Source organism: Alosa pseudoharengus, unplaced genomic scaffold (genome assembly GCF_046254945.1).
Source record: "Alosa pseudoharengus isolate Yale_2024_CS ecotype anadromous, Long Island Sound unplaced genomic scaffold, YU_APseudo_1.1 YU_APseudo_1.1_scf_9, whole genome shotgun sequence".
NCBI classification, from domain to species: domain Eukaryota; kingdom Metazoa; phylum Chordata; class Actinopteri; order Clupeiformes; family Clupeidae; genus Alosa; species Alosa pseudoharengus.
The window spans coordinates 34,681,377-34,708,411 of record NW_027468881.1 but is presented as its reverse complement, the minus strand read 5'-3'; the positions used below and the strand labels follow the sequence as shown (position 1 = coordinate 34,708,411).

The following is a 27,035-nucleotide window of genomic DNA, read 5'->3' as shown; positions in this document are numbered from 1 at the left end:
ATCTTACAGAAAAGCCGTCTTTGTTTTATTCTACAAGCTCAAGTGTTATGCCATATATTTCCATTTATATACAGATGATGTCAGTGAGAGTCCCGCTGAGCGATTTCAAACAAATAATGTAACTCAGATAACATTTGGATACACAGCTAGAGTAATACACAGTGTTGCATAATCGCTTATTATAGTTCATGCATTGTCCTCAGGGCATATACTTTTAAGAGTGTGTCCATGAGAGGACCAGGCGGGGGTGATACATGCTACGTCACCGATTTTGATGAAACTTGGGTCGACCTAAAAACTCAAAAAGCAAAAATAGTACAAAATTTGAAACAACCCAGGGGGAGTTAGGCCCCCGTCATTGTTTAAGGCCAAAAAAACTCAAAAAAAGGCCCAAAATTGCATAAAATGTTGACATCCCTCCTGCTGTCAGATTTAAACACAGCAAAGTAACAATCCATGGCATCAAAGGTCCATCCAAGGTTAGTTTAAAACTGGAGTTACAAGGCGTAAGGTGTGACGGGTGCCAGTCCAGGACTGCACATGTCCACTATGTCACATGCTTTTTGGCGAATACCCCAAAAATAGCAATATTCAGACCTGAATATCTCCGATGAGCAACCTCCTTTTTTCAAAATTCACAGGGCCATCTGTGGACTTAAGATAATACATACCCTTCTCATCTCTGTGCGTGCAGTACCTCAGTCTGAAGCACCCACTGTTAGCATAGTTCATTAAGGTGAGCAGTTCCAACTTGCCTATAGCACCCAAAAGTGATAAAAGAACTCCAACATTTTCCCATTTACATGGGGAACTCGATTTAGCTGTAAGGGTGATTCCCACCTGAGTGCACACCATAACTTAGGGGAGTGGGTAGAGATTGGTTTCAGAAAGGGCCAGTGTGAATGTTTGTATCACATATGAAATTATGTCAGGGATTTTTTGAGATTTATCCACCACAAAGGGATATACATAAGGTCACAGTGACCTTGACCTTTGGCTACCAAAATGTTACAAGTTATTATTTGAATCCAAGTGACTGTTTCTAGCCCTGAGATATGTTGGAGATATTACATTTGCAAATATTGGACCTACGGGTATACTGGTGTATGTCACCCAATGATGTCATTTTGAGCTACCTTAAGGAATATATTGCACTCAGGACATTAAATCTAGCTTGGATTTGATCAGTAGACATGATTAATGATAATATATCTCCATTTGTCCACCATAAATGACCTAAACATTATGTTTCAACCAATCATTGAAATAGATATGTATTTGAAATCACTGGCTGGATCACACTATTTAGGCGGTTACAGCGACAAAAATAATAAAAAGGCCGAGCATTTTTCTTTTGATTTATAAAGTACACAGCTAGTACTTTCATGTGAAGAAAGAATTTTGAAAAAAGGAGGTTGCTCATCGGAGATATTCAGGTCTGAATATAGCTATTTTTGGGGTATTCACCAAAAGGCATGTGACATAGTGGATACGTGCAGTCCTGGACTGACACCAGTCACACCTTACGTCTTGTAACTCCAGTTTTAAACTAACCTTGGATGCACCTTTGATGAATTGAATTGTTACTTTGTTTAAATCTGACAGCAGGAGGGATGTCAACATTTTATGCAATTTTTTTAGTTTTTTTGGCCTAAAACAAGGACGGGGGCCTAACTCCCCCTAGGTTGTTTCAAATTTTGTACTATTTTGGCTTTTTGAGTTTTTAGGTGGACCCTTCAAACTGTCCAAGTTTCATCAAAATCGGTGACGTAGCATGTATCACCCCCGTCTGGTCCTCTCATGGACACACTCTTAAAAGCAATTGATTGTAATGGAAATCTTGCAATGTTTTTGTCTACCTTTAGAAGGATTTAAATACCAATGAATGTTTCACCACACATTTACCATTGTCTACAGAGAATTTTATAAGTCAGTCATTTTAAGCTAGCAACAGGAGAGGCAGGTGACAGCTGCCTCTCTAAACCCAAAAGGTCTTAATTGGCAGAACATTTGGCAAGTGGATATTTCTGGAATAGAGGAAGCAGTCTATTCTGTCTCCTGTAGGGGACCCAAGACCACAAATTTAAGACACCTTGGCCCTTAAAGGTATAGTTAGCGACCGTCGCTATATCGAGCCCATAACATTTTTTGCCACTTTCAGCAATCATCTCCTAACGATCCACTAGCTGACCATTCCGTGAGTAGACTGTAAAAAACGGTCTCTGGAAGCAGCCCAGGCTCTAGAGACAAAAAAGTAGGGGCAGCCTGTCCCCCAAACAAAAACGAAACCTGTGTGCAGTTTCTCTGGGAATACTGATGGGAGGGGTGAGCTACCTTTCTGGTGTGTTTCGTTGGGTCCTTGGTTAAAATATTATGTGCGTTGTTTTGGACAAAAGCATCTGCTAATAATTTTAAATATAAACATAAGCAAACGCGACTTCCTGTACATCGCTGACTGAACCTTTAAGTGTTAATTAATGGGGTTGAACAAAAATACTGCATTATCTGTTTAGGAATTACAGACATTTTTATACATTATCACCCCATTTTGTGGCTCAAAAGTAATTAGTAATATGGCATTTGTAAGCTGAATTAAGTTTTAGTCAATTTGACGTTTCATAATTGATTGCATCAAGAACCCCAATTGTAGACAAGGCTATTTTTCCTTCACCCTTATTGTCTTTTAGCCTAAATGAATGATGTTAAAATCAGGGTTCCCACGGCTCATAGGATTTCTGGAATATCAGGCATGGAAAGTCAGGGAATTTGATCATTTTGGGGGCAAAGTCATGGAAGTTTAAGATTTACTTGCCAATATACATTAATATAAATATATTTCCACACAGAATCTGTGTGGTTATTAGCTTTACTGCTTGCCTGAGTAGTTGTGATTAGCCCATTATTCAATGCCCATTTATTCATCTCCCGCTCTGAAAAAGTAAAAGATTCTTGAATGCTACACAGCTGCTCTGAAGTATTTGGTCAGTATATTGTACCCTACAAATATACCATTCAGGGGATTTAGCCATTATATTTGTTAAAATGGGGGGGGGGGGGGATTAATACCAAATACCACAATAGCCCTGATTTCCTGATGCAACAAGATGTTTTAAGCACTCCTGTGTAATTTTTTTTTTTATTTTCTTCCAAACCCACCCCTAAAATTACTTTTTTTTAACCCTGAAAATGTGTGTTTTTTTGCCATATTTCACAGCTTTTCCACTTTTGGCCTATTACAACATATAAATATTTTCATGTTGGACCATTTAATGATCTCACATGTGTCATGTTATATCGTAAGAGTACTTTGCACAATGAAAAGTCTAATGTCAAGGTCTGGTGAAAGGTCACCGAAATGCCTTTTTTCCCCAAAAAATCAATAACATTCCCACACTTTATCAAATCATGATTCTCGTCGAAATGTGTCACAGTACTGGCAGAAAATCTAAGTGTCATACAACTTAAGATATTTTGTTTTTTAAAAAACAGTCTCATGTGATGTGGCTTTTATTCAGTGACAAAACCCACATTCACCATAATTGAAGGGCATGTCCAATACTGACAAACAAATTAACAATGGCGATTTGTATTCATGGAGCAAGGTCAAAATCCAAGAAGGAACTTGAAGATGTGGCCTATATGGAAGCATCTGACCTCCCTCATGGTGTCTTGCCCCGTAAGAAGGATATCATTGAATGCATGATGTATCTTCTTCGCCCTGCAAGGGCCGGTAAAGTCTTGCGAACCAGGTCTATGGCGGCAAAGATTCTCGCCTCTGCTTTAAAAGACCACTGGTTGTTCTGCAACATATATGGGGAGCAATACATTGCCAGCAGAATTGAAGCCCTTTACGGCTCCTACACACAGTTGCGTGCGTTGCAGTGCTGGAGACGCATCCCATTCACTTTACATGGGCTTACGTCATCCGTTGCCGAACTGAATTGAGGGTCCATTGCGTCGCGTTTCTCCCATCGCTCGCGTTGAGAACTTCTGTTGCTGCACCGACAGACGGCACCGGCCAATCAAGCCAATCGACGGACGGCACCAACCAATCAAATTACGGTTATACTTCAAGTAATTTGCATAGCTACCGCCGGGAACACCCACTTGATGGAACGCAACTGTGTGTAGAAGCCGTTATACCGGCTTCCTCGCCAATATGAATTGGCCACAGTCCAAACAAAGTGAGAAATGGAAAACTGACATGAAGGAGTACAATGGGGATATGGAAAATCTGTTGACATTTTTTGTGAGAACAAATCGGCACGAGAGTCCCAAGAAAAACCTTTTTGGGGTCAAGATGGGGGATGAGAAATGGCAGTTCTTGCATTTCATGCGTAATGACCGCAAAGGTTACTGTGAGGAGCAGGTTCATAGAAGGTGGGAGCGAACAATGGAACGAAAGAATGCGAGGGAGAAGGCCCTGCAGGCCATGCAGAACAAGGAAGAGGAACAGAAGAGGGCTGATACAGCATTGGTTGGGTCAACATACAAAGAATCTATGGGGGAGGCAACCATAGAGACCACCACTGCATCTACTGATAGTAGAGCAGGTAAATACAGCAGATGATACCAGAGACTTTCTAATGAGGAGACACAGCACTCAAAAAATCCTCCATAGAAATGCATGGAGTTAGTTTGTAACGCCAACATGGCCGTTGTCTAGATATCCCACCCCTTCCTCGGCAAAACGTCAACATGTGAATACATTGAGCCAATCATGTGGTGTGATGTGAATACATTGAGCCAATCATATGGTGTGTTGTGAAGATATCGTGCCAATCATGTGTTGTGAACTCGCCGCTGGAGCAAGGTTGGTGTCGTGAAGCCTTGCGCACACGCATTTCTGCCGAATAGGATGCCCAATGAGTGCCCAAAAAGCATTGCAATATGGCCGCCGAGTGGAGGGACTTGCCTAAAAGGACTTTGATGATACATACAATCCTGCAACTGAGCAACTCCAGTCCAAAAGGAGAAAAGTATGCGTTGCCACGGACACTGACAGCAATGACAGTGATAGAGAAGTTATCAGCATTTGCGTATATCTGCTCGTAAAACATCTCCACTGCTCAAGCTGAAGTGAACCATGCAGAACATTATGACTGAGGTCAACTTTGTTTTACATTGTGCATTGTAATGATCTCTGCTTAATGTTTCTTATTGAATGTAATTCTGGATCATTTTGGGTGACCTTTGACCTTTAATATGACCTTGAAATAGGATATTTTATAATGAAAACTATTCTCCTGGCATGACATATCACATGATAGACCATCAAAAGGCCCATAATGAACATTTCTCTACATTGAACTTAACAAAATGTTAAAATATTGTGTTTTTTTGCAAAAAATAGGCATTTTGAGCCATTTTTTTTTTTACCTAAAATATGACCTTGACACTATACCTTTTGTAGTGCAAAGTACTCTTACAGCATTGCATGCCACATGAAATACCTTTAAAGGACCCAGCATGAACATAAATCCACTATGTACTTTGAAAGTTGGCAAAAAACACACATTTTCAGGGTTGAAAAAGTAATTTTCAGGGGGGGGGGGGTTTCGGGCTTGATTTGAAATGTTTTCACATCAATGTATTCCCAAGACATGGGAGCATTAGAAAATCTGGGCTAAAGTTGAATCTGAACATTTTCATGAAATAACACCCCCCCCCCCCCCCCAGTTAAAACAAAAAAGATGCTATTATTATATAATATGAAACTAATTGAATGATTTGCCATTGGATAACATTGAAAAACAAATGGCTTCTGTGTATAGTTATGTGCACTTTCATTTATCTATCTACAATCTGTCTAGTCTATATTTTCATTTACTCATATATTTATTATTTATTATAAACCCTTGAACATAAAAAATACCTTTTATTCTAAACATAGCACAACATTTTTTCATTATAATCATAACAGAAAATCAGCTATTTAGATTAGCAGTTACTAACTCAGTATGAGTATGATTTTCAGAGACCGTTCCAGTCAGAAAGGTCAATAAGAAGGTTTGAGATTGTAAGGATAATCCAAGGATCTATGCAAACTCTTCTGCGAGCATCCCTACGCTGCTCAGCCTTGCTGCAGTACAATAATTCTAGATCTCTCTCGACTGAGTGTTGCGTCACTGATTCACAGACCGTAGCACATTTCCGATACCCCTCTGTGGCAGCCAACTTGGTACAGTCCAAGCCCATCTCAATGAGTCTGCTTCACCTGGATGTTGCTAGAATGTGCTGTTTTGGGTGAGGGAGGGGATCTCTGTGTGGGAACGACAGAAAAGAGAGGGCTGTGCTGAGCGAGGATTAGTCGACTGCGAGCATCACAGGGGCTTTCATCTGAGCTGCGTAGTAGGAACCACTGCATTAGTCCAGACACAGGGACAGCTATCTACAGCATCAAAATAAATACCTAAAGCAAAGAAAATACAGGTGAATCAGGTGGTGCGGGCAGCCAGGGTCAATATTGTGAATAAAGCGAAGGAGCCTACAGACTCAGGACAACAGAGTCATCATGACTCAGGGCAAGGTAAGCACCCTGGATCCTATACTGTCATATGTGCAATATTTTACAGAATTGCAGAAGGGCTGTAATATCTTCTCTTTATTTTTCACCAGGCTGTGATATGTAATAGTTCTGGTTTACTTATACATCTGTCTAGTTTTCTGGTTACAGAAGGCCAATGCACTTTCTATAGTCAAATGAAATGCGTATATCGGCCAACAGACCGCAGGCACACTCAGGTGATGTTTTGTTTTCACTGCTGCTGGATTGATCCAAGATTGCTGTGCCCATGTGGTTGTTTAATGCACTGTGTAGTGCTTCTATATTTGGGCTCACTGTAAATGAAGAGTCATTTAAGAATATGTATATTGTTTTTCGCATCAATCAAACATTTGACAGGACTCAATTAAGGACAAATTGGTATTGAATTTGGTGTGCATAGTGCATACTGAATACATTCTGTCACTGCACAGTAGTGTTTTGAAGTTATAGGTGATTCCCATTACAATTTTCATTCACAAAGCCTTCTCAAACCCGCAAACCACCAATAACAATTCATAATTGGCAGTATTGTTGGTGTTCAAAACATTCCAGCAGTAAATGAAACTTGTTAAGTGGACCTTTGAAATGGAAGCAAAAGTAGAATTTTGTCGAACCTTTGATCATGGACTTATGAGGAAAGCAGTCTCTCTTTTCATGACTGTATGAAAAAGCCAGTGTTTTTAAGCTCATCATTTGTAACAAGTGTAACAGCAGTTGTTTGCATAAAGAGCCTGCCACATACTCTTACTCCAGTAATTATTAATTTACTGATTTCGGATCAGTTACATTAAGTCATCCCTCACCCACAGTACACGCAGTATACACTCGGAACATTATTTATCAATGAGGAGGGTTACTAGAGAATGTCACACATGGAATGTCTGACACTGGCTCTCTTAAAGAAGTAGTATACTCCTCTGTGCACATTTATGCGCGTGAAAGACGTGCGTCATTGACCCATGGTCAAAATTGATGACCACATGACACCCAACCATCCGCCCTACCACCATGACACAATTATCATCACACGGCGCGTGCAGGACACATATAGGACAATGCCAGGCTTATTAGTGTGTCATTTGTTATGTGCTTTCAGTAGTTTTCCATTTCATTTTGCGGGAGATAGTTGCGAGAGTAATTTAAGGCCAGATTAGCCATATGGTCAGGCAGTGCTGTTGCGTAACAGCCCAGTTGCACAGGGAGCTGCATCTGGACAAGCTGCTGCTCTGGGCAGTTGAGTCCTGTCAGAGCCCTCAGAATCAGTAGGTTGATATAAATATGAGATTGGGGTACATGTCATTTTGGGTCAAACCACTACCCCCATGGACGGATTATGAACTTTCAGGCCAGATGTATTAAGGCCCCCCCACTAATTGTCGCATATGTGGAAGGGGGGGTTGGGTGTCCTCCCCCAGACATTTTTTTAACTTGTTTGATGTGATTTCCTGTATTCTGGTGCATTTTGGTGATGGCCAATACTAAATTCAATCAGATTCATAGCCTACATCCTGATTTGTTGATATTGAGGCAATGATTTCATGCAAAGGCTTGAGCTTCAGGGCCCCCTGACCCCTTGGGCCCCTGGGCCTGGTAGGCCCATGCAGTAATCCATCCCTGACTACTCAAGGTGACAAATAATATAAAAAATAATCCAAAAGATCATTGAAGGTTTCTCATTTACTTACAGCTGTCGGTGACAAACAAAACAAACCATGGCTCTACTGCAGAGACCATGCCCCCAGCCCCTCCAACTTATGAGGAGGCCACTGCAGGTAAAGTATCTTACATCACACAGTAAGATCTCATATCTTCTCACACACGTTTCATTACTCGTCTCTTGATAACGTTTATGTAAAGTGCAATGGGATAACTACCTTATGATGAACAATCTGGATGACACGCTATGTTTACGATAGAAACAAAAACATCAAGTAAACACAAGCAAACAATGTAGACACTATACTTGGACAACATTCCTGTCATCAGGTATTGACCATTTGTGTTTTACACTTCACTGGACTTAATGGTATAGTAATGACTATTGATAAAGAATCTTTTCATGTCTTCTTTACAGAAGGCAGTCCTTCCTACAGTGGGGCTTACCCTGGCGATGGAGAGATGCTTACAGAATTCAACTGGGATGACAAGAACATTAGAAGGGTGTTCATTCGCAAGGTCTCATAAGGATACTAATAAGTGGATGTTTAAGACCCATTATTTCCTTATTGTTTAATTAACACTGAGAGTTGCATCATGCCAATACATATTTTTGTCTTTTTTTAGGTGTATGCTATATTGATGATTCAGCTCTTGGTTACCCTAGCCATTGTGTCTGTGTTCACTTTCTGGTAAGTGCATTGAAAATCAGAGAGTGAGAAAGAGAGATTAAACTTTAGAAGATGATGAAGTATGTGCATGTCTTATGTATGAGGTTATGAGGCTATTGCTTGGTCTTTTTAGTGACCCAGTGAGGGAGTACATTCAAGCCCACCCTGGCTGGTACTGGGTGTCTTAGTAAGTACCATTCTCATTCAAATAGATAGAAAGTAGAGTAAATGCATCATCAATTACTCATCCAGATTGTTGTTATGATGTTTCTGACATGTTTATTGTTCCCTTTCAACAGTGCTGTGTTCTTTGTCACATATCTGACCCTGTCCCTCTGCTCAGGACCCAGGTACATTTTAATATTAGTCAGTGGGCTTCTTTGACCATATCTGACACACCAAAACACTTATCACAGTGTCTTACATTCTCCTTTTGTCTTGTTTAAGGAGACAATTTCCTTGGAATCTCATCATGTTGACAATCTTTGTAAGTAGTGAAGGTTTATATCACAGTCTGTTGAAAGTATAATAAAAAGATTTGAACATATTTACAGGAAAATCAAAACAAAGGAAAACATGAGAACATGTTCTCATGAAAACATGTTATAATTTCTGATTCATCTTTGTTTACTTTCTGACTAATCTTTGTTTACTTCTGTCTGTTAAAATCTCTTGTTCCAGACTCTGTCTCTCTCCTATATGACAGGAATGTTGGCCAGGTATAGTGTTTAGATTTTTTGTTTGTGTATGCTTGGTGATTTTGTTTGTTTGTTTTTTGCACTTGTCTGCTAATTTTGCATGCTTGCTCAGACTCTGAGCATGGCTTTCATGATGGCTTTCACATGCAGGTAAACATGCACAGTTTTTGCTTTAGGCCTGTGTCATAATACCAGTGATTGTCCACCTCTTCCATTTAATTTGAAGCACATATTAACTGATGGACAATGGTCAGTTTTGATAACAAATTTTGTAATTATTTACAAATTGAGTGTTCTCTCTCACCTCAAGTTATTACAACACCAAGTCAGTCGTGTTATGCCTGGGAATCACAGCTCTTGTGTGCCTTTCTGTAACTGTCCTCAGTTTCCAAACCAAGGTGAGTTTTTTTTATTCTTGTGTTAGTAGTTACTAACTGATTACTAAAAGCTATCTGGATATAAAGTCAAATGAAATAGGAACTAATTGTATTGTTCTCTTCACTCTTTGTTCTTTCCTATAGTTTGATATCACTTCATGTCAAGGTGTGCTGTTTGTATTCAGCATGACTATGCTTATTGGTGGACTGGTCCTGGCCTTCGTCCTCCCCATGGGCTATGTAAGTATCATTTAGGCCGCCTAAAGAAAAAGACCAAATGGAAGAAATTACTTATCTTTTGTTTAAAACATATATACATTTCTACTTTGTTGTCATCCTTCAGGTTCCCTGGTTGCATGCTGTATATGCAGCTTTAGGAGCAATCCTGTTTACCATGGTGAGTCCAGTGACATTCTATTCATCTGGGTTGGCTATGTCTGAAACATACCCTCACTGCTTTTTCTCTGTGCTCCAGTTCCTCGCATTCGACACCCAGCTATTGATGGGCAACAAACGCTACACCCTAAGTCCAGAGGAGTACATCTTTGCCACCCTCAACATCTACACGGATATCATCTACATCTTCTCCTTCTTCCTCCAGCTGTCTGGCACAGAGAGGAACTGAGATGTCTTGTTGTGGCATCCAATTGTACATCCTGTAATGCACTCCACACCTTCTTATCCCTCAAAGTTACAGTGACCCTGTTCTCTCCAGCATGATATGTCTAGTACACTGTCTTGTGTGTTTAGCTCTCGTGCTGACATCCCTCCAGACCTGACATGTCACTCACATGTAGGGTGGCTGGGGTTACATTAATTGGTTTTAAAGGGGACCCTAAATATAATAGCCTCTCTTGTCAGTGGACTCACATACTTGGGGCACTACTTGAAGTGTATATTCATCTAAAGATTCCCTTATCTTGTGCAACAGCATTCTTGGAATCACTTTTAACCTTGATGTCATATGGGGCTTATCATGGTGTTGGAAAAACAAAGTCATTCCTTTAATTTCGTGACACTGCATGAATTCATGGGTACCTCTGTGCAATACAACAGCTTACAAAAAAGAGAGAGTTACAGAAGTAAACACCATCGTGAAATGGTAGCTTAGTCTCCAGCCTTCCATCTGCACAGTGTTTTGTAGTACATTTGCTCTAAGTGCATGTAGACTAGAGTGGATGTCAAGAGAATCATCTGGTATGATGTTTAATGACAGTCTCTGTGGCTGCTATGGGTTAACCAACAAACTACATTTGCTAAACTGCACTTTAACTGTTACTGTGTTGTTCTCAGTTGCCTTCACTGCCCCACAGTCGACACCCCCTGTTTCCCTAATATGAAGTGTTGGTAGCCTAGTCCTTCTTTTATGTGCATTCTCTATTAAAAACAAGACTAATGTAGGTTTACAGAAGTTGATTACTAAGGAAAAGCTGAGCATGGTTGGGAATATTGCATGTGGCCAGTGCCTCTTGGAGGATGCTTTTGGCTCCTCTGTATGGAAGTGTTAATGGTCTATTTTTATTGCTGTGTGGCCTTTCTGCTTATTTTAGAAAGGAGCTTTGGCAATTTGACCAGATGAAATCAATAATTCATTCAAATATTTTAGGTTTTTATTTATTTATTTTTTGTAAAAATAACCTATACCAAAATATGTGTATATATTGTCAGGTTGATATAAAAGCCATTGCCACTTTTGCAAAAGACTATTCTTATGGCCAAATATTTATTTAGGAAGTAGGCCTATATGTGTCAAATAACCTATGTTTCTGGTTTAAACTGAAGGCCTATTTGAATAGGCTACTGTATAATAATCTGAGCCCAGATTTAAAAGTGCCAAAGCATTTAATTTAGACGGCATTTAAAATAAGTTTGGTGAAGTTTCAAATATGCAGCTCTGTAGCCTATTTGATAGCCTAGAATATAGCACAGACTTTTCTGGTAAATTCAAGAAGTAGGCTATAGGCTACTGATTGATTTAACACCTGATTTCTTGTCATTGAAAAGGAAAACGTCATTTTGTTATCTTTTATTTAAAGATGTGAATGTAAATGTTGGCCTACATGGATTTTTCACAGTGGTTGAAATAAAATAATGAGATGGACTACCCAGGCCTATGTGGTGTTATATTTAGGCTAACGCATTTTGGTCTATCACTTGGCACAAAGTTGAAATATGAGACTAGTCCTACAAATACTTTATAAAAACTTTTTCATAAACGTTCAACGAAAAAAAAAAAAAAAAAATATATATATATATATATATATATATATATATATATATATATATATATATATATATATATATATATAAATATATATAGTATATAGTATGTATGTATCTGTATAAAACATTTAGTAAACATTTCCCCACTTCAGTGTAGATGTGGTTAGACTCTATATACAGTCTATGGGTAGGTACAAGTGCGATTTCCCTCGTTTACCTATCAAGTAAAACTAAATGACGTCAAGGATACGATCCAGCCATTCACCGTTGAAAATACTTTAAACTCTTGTAGTACTTGCTTCTCAGTCAACCAATGAAAGTGTTTGTAGGATAGATGTGAATGTCGGCCATGTTGTGGTTTTAAATGAGGAAGAAGCGGGAGAGGTTATCGTCTTAGCAAGTTTATTTGTAACATTTACTCATTCAGAATATCGCCTATTGACTTTAGAAGTCATTGTATTATGGTTGGAGGCAGTATTTAGATGAGTAAAAGAGTGTTTTATAAACATTAACGCGTCGACGGCGCTAACGTGGGCGACACACACTCTGTTGGCCTTCTTAGCTATCTAGCTAACTAGCCAGCTAGTTATACTAGCTGCTAGCATAGCATGCTGGCTAACTAAAGAGGTTATTCCTGACGATAAAGCCAACAAAGCTAGTTAGCAGTTAAAGCTAGTGGTTGTTTGCAGTAGCGTGCGAATGACGGAAACCGTTATCGTGAGTTTGCTGCTGCCTTGGCAGGCTAATTCGAAGCGCCTCTAAGTTCTTTCTCGCTACGACTCGACTACACTTCAACATGTTCAATAAATTCTACGAATGGATTGGAACAGGAATAGCTAGTCTCCGTAACGGAGCGCCTGCCAATGATCTACAGTTACCCCGCACCGCTGGAGTTTCTGAAGATGGTCCTCTCAGGAGAAAAAGGACAAATGACTGGTAAGTAATCTTTTGTGGGTTAGCTGGCTAGTTTCCGATTTAAAAATGCTTTCTTGTAATGCACTTGGCCAGTTAAGATAGGTGTTACACGCGACTTTATGTGATAACATATCCCATACGATAAGTCCTTATATGCTACTACTGCTGAACTGGGTGTTTACCAACACTCAGGGAAGGAAGCGCGAAAACTATATTTGGCCTGGACACCAAATTAAAACCCAACATTGCAACATGGGGTTGCAACATGAAGTTGTTAGAGTTGTTTTTGTAAGGCGGCATGCCTTATTCCATCTTTAACCATGCCAAGCAGAGGTATTCTGATAGGTTCACTTATAACGTTAATGCACGCAGTCTTTAATTTGCCGTTTTATCTACACAGAGAGTTTACATTTCACGCATTTCAGTTTATGAGTGGTCTTTGATACCTGATGGCAACAGTCAGCTATGTTAGCGGAGGTCGTCAGCATAACATACCCTTGGCCTTCCTATACATGAGTAGGGAATTGTGCACTGCAGAATCTAAGTGTTATTCTCTGAACGTCAAACGTGTTGATGCTGCTAGAGGTCTTATCAGTGAGGTGATTGTGTTTTTTATGGACAGCATGGAGGATGGAGTAGCAGATGAGGAAGACATGGCTGTTAAGAAGTTCCGTATGGGTAAGTTGTTTTAGCTGTACTCATGAAAAGTGAGATGTTGGAGAAAAGTCTGTCAGCCAGCCTAGACTAGAGTTTTTAACCTAGAATCTTTGTTCAGGAAACCTAGTTGACTCTGTCAAGAGTGCTGCAGAAGGGGTGAAGACCCATGGCTCCAGTGTGGCTTCGTGGGTACGGAACAGTGTGAGCCCGACCTTGAGGAATATGTTGCCAGCATCCCCAGGACCGCTTCAGCCGCCCAGCATCCATCCTGCTCAGCCCACAGCTCCTGCCTCTTCTCCTGAAAGCCAGGTTGGACTGAGATACTTGTTTTTGTTGCTGATTGTTGAGAAGAACTTTGGTCTAGGTTTGGTTTGTCTGATGTGAATGTATATACAGTATATATTATTATTATTTTTTTTTTTTTTAGGAAAGTAGTCCATGTCCTGCTGCGGAAACCTTTGCTGCTCCTTCTACTACAATGGAATGGAAAGTCACCTCTAAATCAGGTAAGAATATGTGGATAAATATAAAATCATTTAGATCTTACATAGGTTTCAGGTCTTACAGAGTTTTAATTTAGGGATGCATTTTCAAAAGATTTGTAATCAGTTTCACATTGAATTTATTCTCCTGATTGAATTTATTCTTCTGATTACTTTTTCATGATACCAGAAGTTTGTTTTTGTCTTATTACATACACCACTTTCTAATGCCATTCCTTTCTTTATGTAGATATTTTAAGGACAGAGAAATCTGTCACCATCTCTAAAGTGTGCAGGCGACAGGCCTGCATGGCTCTACCCACCCGAGAAGCGCCCAAAACCAACGGGCACTCCCTCTGTTTACCCCCTCCCACCAGCATTCCCAAGCCGTGCCCCTCCCCTCGCCTGGGCAGACCCCTGAGCCTGAGGCTGCACAGATCACCCAGGTGTGTAAACACATACACCTCTGGACACAGTTCTGCGTCTGCGATTGCTCTCTGTGTAACCGGACTGGGCAGTTTGAAATGTGCTTTTTATTTCTTTTGCGTCTGCAGCGTGTCCACCAGCCCGGCGTCCAGCAGAGGAAACGCCTCCTACACCAGCATGTATGAAAAGACCTTCCCCAGCCACACGGGGAGTCCCTCTTATGGCAGCCCTCGCCGAAACGTCCGAGAGCGCCCGCGCTGCACAGCGCAAGAGGTCAGTGGTCACCACATCTCAGATAGACGCCATCTTACTCAAGAACACTGTTCTAGAAGATTCTGTGTATTTGTGAATTGAATGAAGTGATGTGAAGTACTGATGTGCCTGTGTATGGTGCTGTCTTTGTGGTTACAGTCAGTTCGCGAGGAGGAGAAGGAGGTTTACAGACAGCTTCTGGCTATGGTGTCTGGTGGACAGTCGTCACTCTTTCAGAACGGCAGTTCACACGGTGGTCCTCGCTCTCACAGGGATTTGTGAGTGAACTTGACTTTCTATCCCAGATCTCAGTGCTATGGTTTTGATTTGTGGATTTGATCTGCAAGAGCACAGTTCATTCTAAATTTGATATGCAGCAACATATATTTTTTTGCTATAGGCATATTTGGTATATTTTCCACCTGAAATGCTTAACGCTTTTAATTTAATCTGCCATGTTTTGCTGTGCACGTGGCACGAGCGTCGAGAGTAATCTCCTCCACCTCTCCCCAGCACCAGCTTCCTGTCGTCCAGTCGGCGGCGGCTGCTGCAGTGTTCGTCGTCCGCAGGCTCCGAGTCCCTGGAGACGTCCAGCGTCAGTGCCCCTCCCAGTCCACGCCCCGCCTCCAGCCAGGCGTCCAGCCCCAGAGCGGCCGACCGCAAGGCCTGGTCGCCAGAGCCCGACCTGCAGCTCGCCGTCAAGAGCCCGGCGGCCCTGCCGTCCGCCCCCTCGCCAGTCACCCTGCAGGACACCTCCTCGCAGGACACGCAGTCATCAGGTCTGCACCACACAGCAACGCTAGTCAGAGATTCTCGTGGCGCTCACGCTGTGGGAAGCTGCTGTCAGATCTTACTTTGGAGGTTGTAGTGATCAGGCCTGAGCCTGTGCAAACTATCTGTGAGACAGAAAGTGAAAGAAATCTAACCACACCAAAGGTCTAACACAAATCTCACAGGAAGGCTCTTTAATGTCTCTCCAGTACATTACATTTGTTCGGTAAAGACTGTTCACATGTTACAATGCCTGTGGGGTGCCTCAGGTCATCAATGTGCTCCTCTAACATCAGGCAGTTGGCCTAATGCTTTCCCTCTACTGCTCCTGTGCAGCTCATGATGGAGACTCAGTGATTTTTGTGAAGGAGCAGCAGGGCAGGAGGCCAGACAACTCCAGGTGAGCAGAGCTCATGGTGCCCTAAGATGTTTTTCTCTCTCTCTCTCTCTCTCTCTCTCTCTCTCTCTTTCTCCTCTCTCTCTCTCTCTCTCCTCTCTCTCTCTTTCTCCCCTCTCTCTCTCTCTCTCTCTTTCTCTCTCTCTCTCTCTCTCTCTCTCTCTCTCTCTCTCTCTCTCTTTCTCTCTCTCTGTTGCTCCATTGCTCCTGACTCAGTCCTAACCACTGTGTCCCCGTTCTTTGCAGTGTACCCTGTTTCCAGGCAGAGCTTTGGATTAAAGAACTGTAAGTTATCCTCTCTTGGAGTTGTTTTTTTGTGTCTTTATTTGAGACTTGCACTATGTTATCCAAGCAGAGATGTTAAGGATTGGTGCTTGCAGTGCCTTTGCTAAAGCTTGACTGTGCCTTGCAGGACTAGTCTGTATGATTCTCGTGCCCGGGAGAGGCGGAGGTTGATTGAAGAGCAGGAGGCTCTCGCCTCCCAGCTGTTACAACAGGTGAGCTGCTTTCTCTCTTCCCCAAAACCCACTCTATAGTCTCCTAGTCTCTCCCTACCTCCTGCCCTCTGTTTTTAATTGAACGTGTCTGCTCGTCTGTGCACCTCAGCGTCTGACAGAGGAGGGTCAGATGGGCGTGAGCTCGGTGGAGCTGCAGGTCCGTGTTCCCCTGGAGAAGGAGGTGCCGCTCGCCCCAGTCACCCCAGAGCCCACGCCATCAGTGGAGGAGCCCGAGTTCCCCGAGCTTACTCAGGTGTGTGTGTGTCTGTCTGTGTGTGTCTCTCATGGAGCTAAAGGCAGGGTTCCTACGTGTAATGGAATTTCTGGAATGTAATGGAATTTTGGAAAGTCTATTCCAGACATGGAAAGTCAGGGAATTTAAAAATTTTGGGGGCAAAGTCATGGAAGATCAGGGAATTTTGTACGTACTTGCCAAAAATAATACATTAACTCAAGTGTGTGTGTGTGTGTGTGTGTGTGTGTGTGTGTGTGTGTGGTAGGTGATGGAGGGGGAGGTGAACAGAGCTCTACGAGGGGGAAATCAGGACGAGATTCTGAGTGAAGGCTTCCGTCTCACCATCACGCGTAAAGACCTGCAGACGCTCAGCCATCTCAACTGGCTCAACGATGAGGTCAGAGGCTCTCTCCACTGCTGCCTCACACTACCAGTAGCCACTGGGAATGGAACTCGCACACACCTCTAACATGTGGTCTAAAATTCTAACAGGACTGAGAAGTTGCACTGTGCAATCCCCTTTAACTTATACTTTGTTAGCATTTATTTATTGCCAAATAAATCACAGTCTTGAGTAGAATTACAGTTTAGATTTCTCTGGTATGTTTCCAATGCTCTAAATGTCAGCCTTAATCAGCAATTTTGTCATTTTTCTGCAGTGTCTTTTGAAGATGTAATAAGCAGTCTTTATTACACTGCTTTTCAGAGTGCTGCAGAAAGTTCCATTCACACGAATGGGCCTGCCAACGTTCGGGCCTAAGTTAAATCTATATAATCACCGGCAAAGTATATAATCACCGCTGTCAATGGCAATGGGTTGATTAACGTCTTTCATATCCCTCCGCAAGACGTTCGTTCGCTTATTGCAATGGAATTTCATTGAAAGGGAAAGTAAGCTAGTATGACGTTGCCATGCAACACCTGAAACTGTCCAGTTCTATCTGTGTGGCGAACTATTTATTTTGTCAGCAGAAGACACGGAACGGTAGCAAAATCATTTTAAATTAGAGACCCATTGTGTTCGGTTTCTTTTCTCGTTTTGGCAAGTATCCGTGTAATAAGCTCCGCTGCGCGTCGGGGTTCTGTTCTCCCTGTCGGGACTTATTTTTTGATAATTACTGGCGGACAATACATTATCCCTTACTTGTCGAATACTTTCATGTAGAGTTTTTTTTTTTGTACTACTTGGTATGTTGAAGTTGTATAGATGTAATGCTCTGTTAGAATACCTTACATCATGGTTGGTGTCATCGGACTGTTCAGTCCTCAGTGATTGTGACCGTACAGTAATGTGGTTCTACTTCACATCCAGGTGATCAACTTCTACATGAACCTGCTGGTGGAGCGCAGCAAGCGGCCGGACCTGCCCTCCGTCTACACCTTCAACACCTTCTTCTTCCCCAAGCTGCGCAGCGCCGGCTTCTCAGCCGTCCGCCGCTGGACCAAGAAGGTGGACCTGTTCTCCCACGACATCCTGCTGGTGCCTGTCCACCTCGGGGTCCACTGGTGCCTCTCGGTGAGTACGGTCTCCTCTCCGAGCCGAGATGCAGGTCACCAACCTCTGCTGTCTGGCCAGCCGTCACAGCAGATGGAGCTTTGGGAATACAGCAGAGTCCAACTCCTGCAACCGTGAACAGTGATCAGTGCTGGCAGGCCATTGGGTAACACTGGTGCTGAGGTGGCAACAGCAGAGTTGATTTCAGCATTGGATTGACATTGATGAGCTGTTTGATTCTGTGCTTGCATGCTTTATTCTGGTAGATCTTTCCATTAAAGCTAATGTAAAGAAACCTGTTATAGATTACCTATAAGCCCTATGTAATGCATCCTGTTCCTGGAATACAGTGAGAGAATGTTAGTTATTGTTGTGTGCATTATCTCACTTCTAATATTATTATTATTATTATTATTATTATTATGATGAAGTGGTTCATAATGGCTCATCCCTTCATCCCTGGCTTACATTTGCTGATCAGATTGTTACATTCATTACGGCAATCTTCTATTGACATTAACTATGGTTTGAACATACTGAAAGGCTTTCTAGCCTTGCAACTGTAGAGTTTAAAATGATGTCAGTAGAGCAGAGCATGATGTTGTGAGTTACGGTTTTGAGTTGGAAGTGTGTAGTACACCATGCACTCTGATCTGCTTGCAAAGCTTATTTTCCGCTTGGTATGCTCCCACAGGTGGTAGACTTCCGGAAAAAGTGCGTCTTGTATTTCGATTCCATGGGTGGAAATGACGACGAAGCATGCAGAATATTGCTGTAAGTTATTCTCGCTTTACCCTCAACTGCTGCACCATGTAGTGTTATTAGCCATTTAGTCATTTGAACAAGTTTAGCAGAAGGCTGATGATCACGCTATCCCCCCATAGGAAATACCTGAAACAAGAGAGTGAAGACAAGAGGGGGAGACAGCTGGACACTTCAGACTGGACGCTGCACAGTAGAAAACCAAATGTGAGCGCTGCACCTGGAGAGAGCACACCGTGCCTCGTCAACAGGGTTGTTTTATGTTGCAGAGTTGCTCCTGTCTGTGGCTGATCCAAGGTTTGGTTTTGCAGGAGATTCCTCAGCAAATGAATGGGAGTGACTGTGGGATGTTCACATGTAAATATGCCGAGTACATCACCAAAGACAGACCCATCACCTTCACACAGGTAAGCATGCACTGAGGAGCTCAGTCATAGCCTAAACCATTCAGTACGAGTTAGAACTCTTTGTCATTACACAAATGAACTAACATGCTTCTTCTGTCGTTGCTCCCTGCCCCACAGAAACACATGCCCTACTTCAGGAGGAGAATGGTGTGGGAGATTCTGAACAAGAAACTGTTATGAAAACTGACACTAGGTGCACCCGTGGCACCTGTACTCTGTTCAACTGCAGGCTTCAGTTTGGCCAGAGACACACAACACCGTGTGACCAGCACCCGTCCCTGCCCCCAGACGGATCCGCACGGACCCAGCTGAAGCTTTGTGTTCGCTTCAGCACACCACAACCAGGGACGCGGATTGGACATTTGAACATTTTATCCCTCGATGGCAAGCGTTTATTCACTCGTCATGTCTCGTGCTCACTTTTTGTACGTCGTCTCCTAATATAGAAATGGGATGGCAGCTTTTAAGAATTTGGCGAGGGACAAAAGCTGTTGACCTCTCCTCTTCTGTATATAACCCTGATGTGATACAGGGAAAACATACTTTGTATCTTACCAGCCAGAATTCCAGGAGTAAATCGTGACAGTTTGTCACGTTATTTTCCATGTATTTTCGTATTTTCTTTCGCATTATTGGATGTTTCTCTTGTTGAAAATGAACAATTGAAATAAAAAAAAGCGAAATGTTAAAATAAAACCTCTTTAATTAAAAAATAAAGTTGAGCTCCAAGCCGGAAGCTTAAGTTTTAAGCTGCAAATGTCCTCTCCAAATGAGAATCAATGTTTCTGTGGCCCCACCACACCTGAGTAACGTCTCGCATCTTCCACAAAACTCACATTTGGAGGGTGTGCAAAAACCCTGTAATGTGCTGAAAGTGATCAGCAGAATATTATGGTGACGTTCAGAAGGGCCACAAAGTCAGAACTGTATCTGACTTAAAAGTCTGCACTGTATCAATTAAAGTCCCACCATGTTTGGCTGCCTACGTACATCAGCACCTCATATATTCAGGGATGGACAGTAATTAAGTACATTTACTTGATTACTGCACATAAGTATGATTTTAGAATATCTGTACTTTACTTGAATATTACTATTTTGGACATTTGTGACTTACTCCATTACATTTGAAAGGCAAATACTGTACTTTTGACTCCACTATTTGAAATATGAGCATGAAGTACTTGTTACTTTTAAGCACATTTGAAGTGAAGTGACTATAGTGCAGTACACTATAGACTATTGTTGAAGTTCCTTTTTCAATAGTTCAATTTGAACTTGGCTGTGGTAAAGATAGTGACAGCAGATTCTTCATCAGAATATCCTCCATGATCATGGTGAAGTTGGAATGAAATTACACAATCACCTGACATTCTAAAAACAAGTACTTCTGTATTTCAACTCAAGTAAAATTTTGACATGACAGCTTTCACTTGTATTGGAGTAATATTTGACCAGAGGCGGACAGAGTACACAGCTTCATTACTTGAGTAAAAGTACAGATACCCTTTGCTAAATTTTACTCAAGTACAAGTAAAAGTACAACAGTCAGATGTCTACTTAAGTAAAAAGTACTCAAAGTACTTCAGTATCAAGAGATAGACATTTCTATATGCATTTTCTAAATATTGCATTACTACTGCCACTGTGCTTACATTTATGTACAGAAACATCCTACATGGACTTATGAAAAATGATAATGTTAATACCTTGGAGAATGTAAAATTAATTGGAAGTAAAATCAAGTCATTTTCATCTTTTTACCATGTTGCCAGGGATGGGCAGTATTTCTAATACATGTATTTAAAATACATATTTCAAATACAAAATACTATTTTGTAATTCAAACACAATCCAATCACGTTTGAGAGGGAAACAACAAATTGAGGGTTTCCGAGATTTTTCTTTTTACCTTTTTTTTTAAAAGTAGTAACGGGTACTCGCGGTTATGGATAGAAATGTAGTGGAGTAAAGAGTACAATATTTGCCTCTCAAATGTACTTGAGTAAAGTCATGAGTACTCCCCAAAAATGATACTCGAGTAAAGTACAGATCCCTCAAAATTGTACTCAAGTACTGTACTCAAGTAAATGTACTCCGTTACTGTCCGGCTCTGTATTTGACAAGGTGTATCTATACCTATCCTTGCCTTAAATGAAGGAATTGTGTCCTTTGTCCACCTCTGGAGGTACAGTTGTGTGCAGAATAATAGCAGTGTGTTTTAAAAAACTGAATAAAGCTTAAAAATCCTTAGAATAGCTGTTAATTCTATAATATCAATGCATTGGGAACACTGCACATTCAATTTCAAATCAAAACATGACCAAAATTGATCACGTTTGTTTTACCTTTACAGAAAGTGAAGAAAAAGGAATGTTAGGCTGTTCAAAAAAATAGCAGTGTTTGCATTTTTCTTTACAATCTCAAACATTTACTGTATAAAATCCTCTGAACTAAAAAATGTCTCAAGATTTTGCTTTACTTTGAATCACTGCACTAATATCTAGTTGCATTACCATTATTTCTGAGAATTGCTTCACATCTGTGTTGCATGGAGTCGACCAACTACTGGCACCTACGAACAGGTATTCCAGGCCAGGACGATTAAACTACATTCCACAATTCCTCTGCATTTCTGGGTTTTTCCTCAGAAACAGCATTTTTGATGTCACCCCACAAGTTTTCTATAAGATAGAGGTCTGGGGATCGGGCTGGCCACTCCGTAACGTCAACCTTGTTAGTCTGGAACCAAGACTTTGCTCGCTTACTGGTGTGTTTTGGGTCATTGTTTTGTTAAAACACCCATTTCAAAGGCATTTCCTCTTCAGCATGACCTCTTCAAATATTTTGATGTATTGAAACTGATCCATGATCTCTGGTGTGCGATAAATAGGTCCAACACCACAGTATGAGAAACATCCCCATAACATGAATTGTGCACCACCAAGCTTTACTGTCTTCAGTGTACTGTGGCTTGAATTCATTGCATGTGGGTCGTTGGACAAACTGTCTGCAAGTGTATAATCTGGCCGTGGTCATCTTCCCTCGGCCGTTGGAGATACCAGCAGAGGCACATCCGCCAGCAGCACAAAGGCCTACAGGGGGCCCTTTTCCAGCAGCAGCACCAAGGCCTACAGGGGCCCTTTTCCAGCAGCAGCACCAAGGCCTATGGAGTCTCATCCTCTAGCACCAGGGCCTGCAGTGGTGGGCAGTGCGTTTGGTATGTCCTTTATCGTTTCTGTTTTCTGTTCCTGTTTTAGTTTAACATTACCTGTGCACATGGGTTATGTCAACTTCAGTTATGTTGGTATTTACTTTGTTACACCGTGTCCTAACTGCTGTGTCCGTTCCTCCTGGACCGCAATCACAGGGCTATCATAAGGTGCTTGTCTTTTTATGCTATGGTGGACTAAAACTGCTCTATGCATAGGAGATCCACTGATATTTGTTAGAATCATCAACACAAAAAAACATACAAGTTTACCAATTATAATTCATTTATTTATCTGGGATGTATTAGGCCAGAGGTTTCTCGCGGTCAACCTGCAACACCTTGACGTCCCACCAGTAGGCCACGGCCCACCCTTTGGGGAACACTGTATTAGGGAAAGGATGGTACGATTCCACGCATAGGTTTTGTCCATGTCCTGGTGAACTCAATCTCTACTTAAAGCAGAAGGCCTTGCAGAGAGCTGTAGACATGCGGGAGAAGAAAGATGGGCTCTTGGATTTGGTCTTCAACGAATCTGTAAAGAATGACCAAAATACATGATCAGTTCAGATCCATGATGTCTTCAGTCATTGATTAAGAATAAAATCATGCAATGACACTTACTGCAGAGACAGGATGGAGTCACTTCATTGTGGCGCTGTGGAAAACAAATATTTAATGAAAAATTGTAAGCACTTTGAAAACTGTTTGGAGGCCTAGGTTGAAAACCGAGCCAAGTGTGGCTATGCAGACATAAAATGCAGATAAAAAACAAAAAAATATTGACTGAATATACTTAAATTCATAAGTAATCATGTCATATGTTTCATCTGCCTCTAAATAAGTGATAACTAGCCAATTACCTTGGATGAGAAAAGCCTGAAGCGATTGGTTCTGCGTACTTTGGGAGAGGAGGGTGTCTTCTCATCTTCCTTCATGTTCCCCACATTTGAGCCTGAGTCACAGACATGGATCCCCTTCTGCTCTTCAGGACAAACAAGGATGGAAGAGGACTTCTTCCTCACGTCATTCACGGCATCCTGGGAGCCTAAGTTATAGCCACACATACTTGATATCCCAGAGTCCGCATGATGAGAGGAGACCTGAGGGACTGTGGTCAGCTCCACTTTCCCAGCTTCAGAGGTATTGTTTACCACAGAGTTAAACTCAGAGTTGGACCTCTTAGACACAGAAGCTGTGCCTGTGAACAAAAGACAATGATATGAACACACTGTGCTATGCAAATAGCCTGTTTTCAAGTTCAGTGCTGCGCCCGTACATTTCGCTCTCCAGCCTCAGTGCACCTCTCCGGGTCTGCAGCGCGGCAGCGGCCTCATACTCGAGGCGGAGGACGCGATGAACGGGGGAGGGCTTCCTGGAAGAAGCAGCCTCCTGCATCATGGACCGGGCTCCCCCCACCGCACAGGAGACAATTTCACCAGCAATTTGAAGAAGCTCCATGTCCATTGTCCCGGTGGGGGTCACCTCCACCAGACAACACTCTTGTGCGGCCTGAGGCTGAGCCATCTTCAGGGTGCTGGGCAGTCTCCCCATAAAGCGGTCTTCCACTTTGGGGCAGGTGGTATTCTCTTTAAAGTGGACCACAGCCCCATATTTGTCGATGGCAGGCAGAATCACCTCTTTGGTGGCGGCCAACACCCAGCCCCTGATCCTATCACAGGTTTGGATCAGCTCCATCATGGTGAGGTGCTGAACAAAGACAGGTGAAGTATGTTAGATATGAAGAAGCTGTGATATTTTACAGATGAGTTTCAGATTATTAGTTTCTTACCTTCTTTTGTAGTATATTTCTGATGCTCTCTCTATGCCTGAAAAGAGAGAAATAATTAATATTGTGTGTCAGAGTAAACAGTATTTCAGTGATACAATTAATAGCCTACTCCTCTTCAACTTACATGCAAGAGAGTTGATCCAGGAATGACTCAGCTGGGACTGAATCGCCTATCTGTGTTATAGGTTAGCAAAAAATATATATATTATATATATATATATATTTTTTTTTTTTCATAAAACCCCAAATGTCCTAGACTAGTTTCCTGCCAGACTTACATAGCACTGGTTCTTCATGTGTAGCAGACCTTGTTCATCCATATTGTCAACAGAAAGGATAAAGTGAAGACACTGTCATGAACTACTGATTCTTGCCGAGGTTTGGCACTTTTCTTTTGAGCACTTTCTTTGGAACAAATAAAAATGAAGCATTCGCGTGTATGACGCAACAGTGATTATAAGTCTACGTCATAACAACGTTTACCATAGATATCTCTATGACGTTTACAATCATGTCGGCTAAATGAAATTAATAGGTAGGCCCAGAGCCATATAAAGGTATGGCTGGGTAGGCCTACATTAAAAATGCTGGTCTATAAAACTACAGATAAAATGTAAATGTGGTATACTGTGTATTCAGCCTAGGCTACCTAGTTTATAGGCTTTGAACGAGAGCCAAATAAATAGCCTACTTAACCAGATTAATAATAATTAATAATAATAATAATAATAATAATAATAATAACTTGGACTTATATAGCGCCTTTCATGGTACAATGGGGGGGGGGGGGGTTAGGGGTCAAAGGACTTGGTGAAAAGAAATGTTTTGAGGTGTTTTTTGAACATGGGCAGGGACGGGGCAGAGCGGACAAGGAGTGGTAGACTGTTCCAGAGTGTGGGAGCGTTGACAGAGAAAGCCCTGTCCCCAAAAGTCCGCAACCTGGTGCGGGGGGTGGCCAGCAGGTCCTTGTCAGAGGACCGCAGGGAGCGTGACTGAGTGTAGGGGTGGATTAATGTGAGGTTGACATTATTGGGGAGCTTATTAACACGTCTAACTGGCTATCAACGTGGGAAAAACTGAGGAAATAAATGATTTGGTAGGTTAGCCTGTCAGTCTGGATGATCCAGATTGCTATATGGCTAAAGGGTTTCACAGACGCTAGAGTATTTTTAATTTAATGATTTACGAAGCCGGACACTGTCCTTGGCTTTTATCCTTGCATACAATTCCTGAAAGTTTATACTTCGTGTTTGTATTTAAATAACCAACCAAGATGCTGCATTCGAAAGAGGTGGCGCAGATGCACAGCACTTGCGCAGTAGCATGTAGATTAGTCAAGTCAAGTCAATTCACATTTATTTATAGGCCTATAGCGCATTGTTCTATGCACAGAGTGCATCATAAAGCCAAATTAATATTAGAGCATCCACACGCCAGAGCTGTCAAAGTTGATCAACAACGAGGACCGAATAGGTGTGGTTAGGTTATTATCTACATCAGGGATCACCAAATGGCGGACCGAGGTCCGAGTCCGGACCGTGACGTGATCCTATCCGGACCCAGACCATAACAGCCTAATTTAGATTTTAACGTAAGATTTCAAAGCTGCGCTAAATGTTTCGTTGGTTAGGATAACAGCAATTACTTCAGGAGCTTCAGGAACCATCATTTCGCTTGCTGCTACTCAGCCAGTGAAATCTGTGAATGCTGATAAAGTCGAGTCAGTGAGTAAAGTAGCCTACTATGGGGAAGAGACTGATAGCCTGAAACGAGCGAGGAGAGGAGACGGAACGAGAAATAATCAGATTGATATCTAAGTTAACGATAAGTAGGCCTAAGTTATTTTCAAATCATCGGTTGCTGAAAGAGGAGAAAGCTAGACAGCGAGAACAGAGCTTTATATAACGATACGGGGGCAATACCACGCAAAACTGTCACGTCCGTAACGCCAACTAAATATGGATGTGACAGTTTTGCGCATAATTGCCCTGGACCTCTTCTTTCTGAGACAGGCGATTTTTAAAATCGCCAATTTGAAGCACCTCTACTAGACAAAGCATATATTTTGAGCAAGCATAGGTAGGCTAGGCCCATTCAACAGTGAACTGAGACCACAGAATATTTTACGATTTAAGAAGGCAATATGATTGATCCACCACAAATCTAGTTAAGCCTACATGTAGGCCTACATGCATTCACTGCCCAACAACGTGATGTTCCTGGGTTTCCAGAATTTCGGGTCAACATAAAAAAAAACGAAAGAAAATAAATTAAACTTGCTGAGTAATGGGTTCAAGAAACCAGCCTTGTCTCAGCTCAAATTTTATTTTAAGTTCACGTTAAGATCTTAAAAATAGCCAAGGCTACTCAGTTTTTCTCCCCAATCACTCTTATCTTGCCTTATTTATCCTCATTTCGAATGTTTCCTTTTAGGCTACTTATTTTATTTCACATTAAACATTAGGCCTAGGCCTACAATCTTCTATTTCTTGAATTTCCCCTTGGGGATCAATAAAGTATCTATCTATCTATCTATCTATCTATCTATCTATCTATCTATCTAT

General features: G+C 41.7%; 2 protein-coding genes across 2 annotated transcripts; both read left to right on the top strand.

Annotated features, from left to right (window-relative positions):
* The first annotated feature begins 8,279 nt into the window (after window positions 1-8,279).
* Window positions 8,280-10,574, top strand: LOC143115318 (protein lifeguard 2-like). The gene is made up of 11 exons (XM_076277289.1): window positions 8,280-8,319; window positions 8,664-8,722; window positions 8,831-8,895; window positions 9,008-9,061; window positions 9,174-9,224; window positions 9,322-9,361; window positions 9,685-9,722; window positions 9,883-9,970; window positions 10,094-10,189; window positions 10,293-10,346; window positions 10,425-10,574. The coding sequence occupies exons 1-11, from the start codon at window positions 8,280-8,282 to the stop codon at window positions 10,572-10,574; spliced, it is 735 nt and encodes a 244-aa protein (XP_076133404.1).
* A 1,946-nt stretch (window positions 10,575-12,520) lies between these two features.
* On the top strand, window positions 12,521-20,387 carry senp1 (SUMO specific peptidase 1). The gene is made up of 18 exons (XM_076276355.1): window positions 12,521-13,108; window positions 13,710-13,765; window positions 13,863-14,053; window positions 14,172-14,250; window positions 14,477-14,672; window positions 14,781-14,925; window positions 15,064-15,182; window positions 15,418-15,683; window positions 16,012-16,075; window positions 16,319-16,357; window positions 16,485-16,569; window positions 16,679-16,822; window positions 17,070-17,201; window positions 18,117-18,320; window positions 18,994-19,073; window positions 19,184-19,268; window positions 19,373-19,468; window positions 19,586-20,387. The coding sequence occupies exons 1-18, from the start codon at window positions 12,969-12,971 to the stop codon at window positions 19,646-19,648; spliced, it is 2,184 nt and encodes a 727-aa protein (XP_076132470.1). The 5' UTR covers window positions 12,521-12,968; the 3' UTR covers window positions 19,649-20,387.
* The last annotated feature ends 6,648 nt before the right edge of the window (window positions 20,388-27,035 follow it).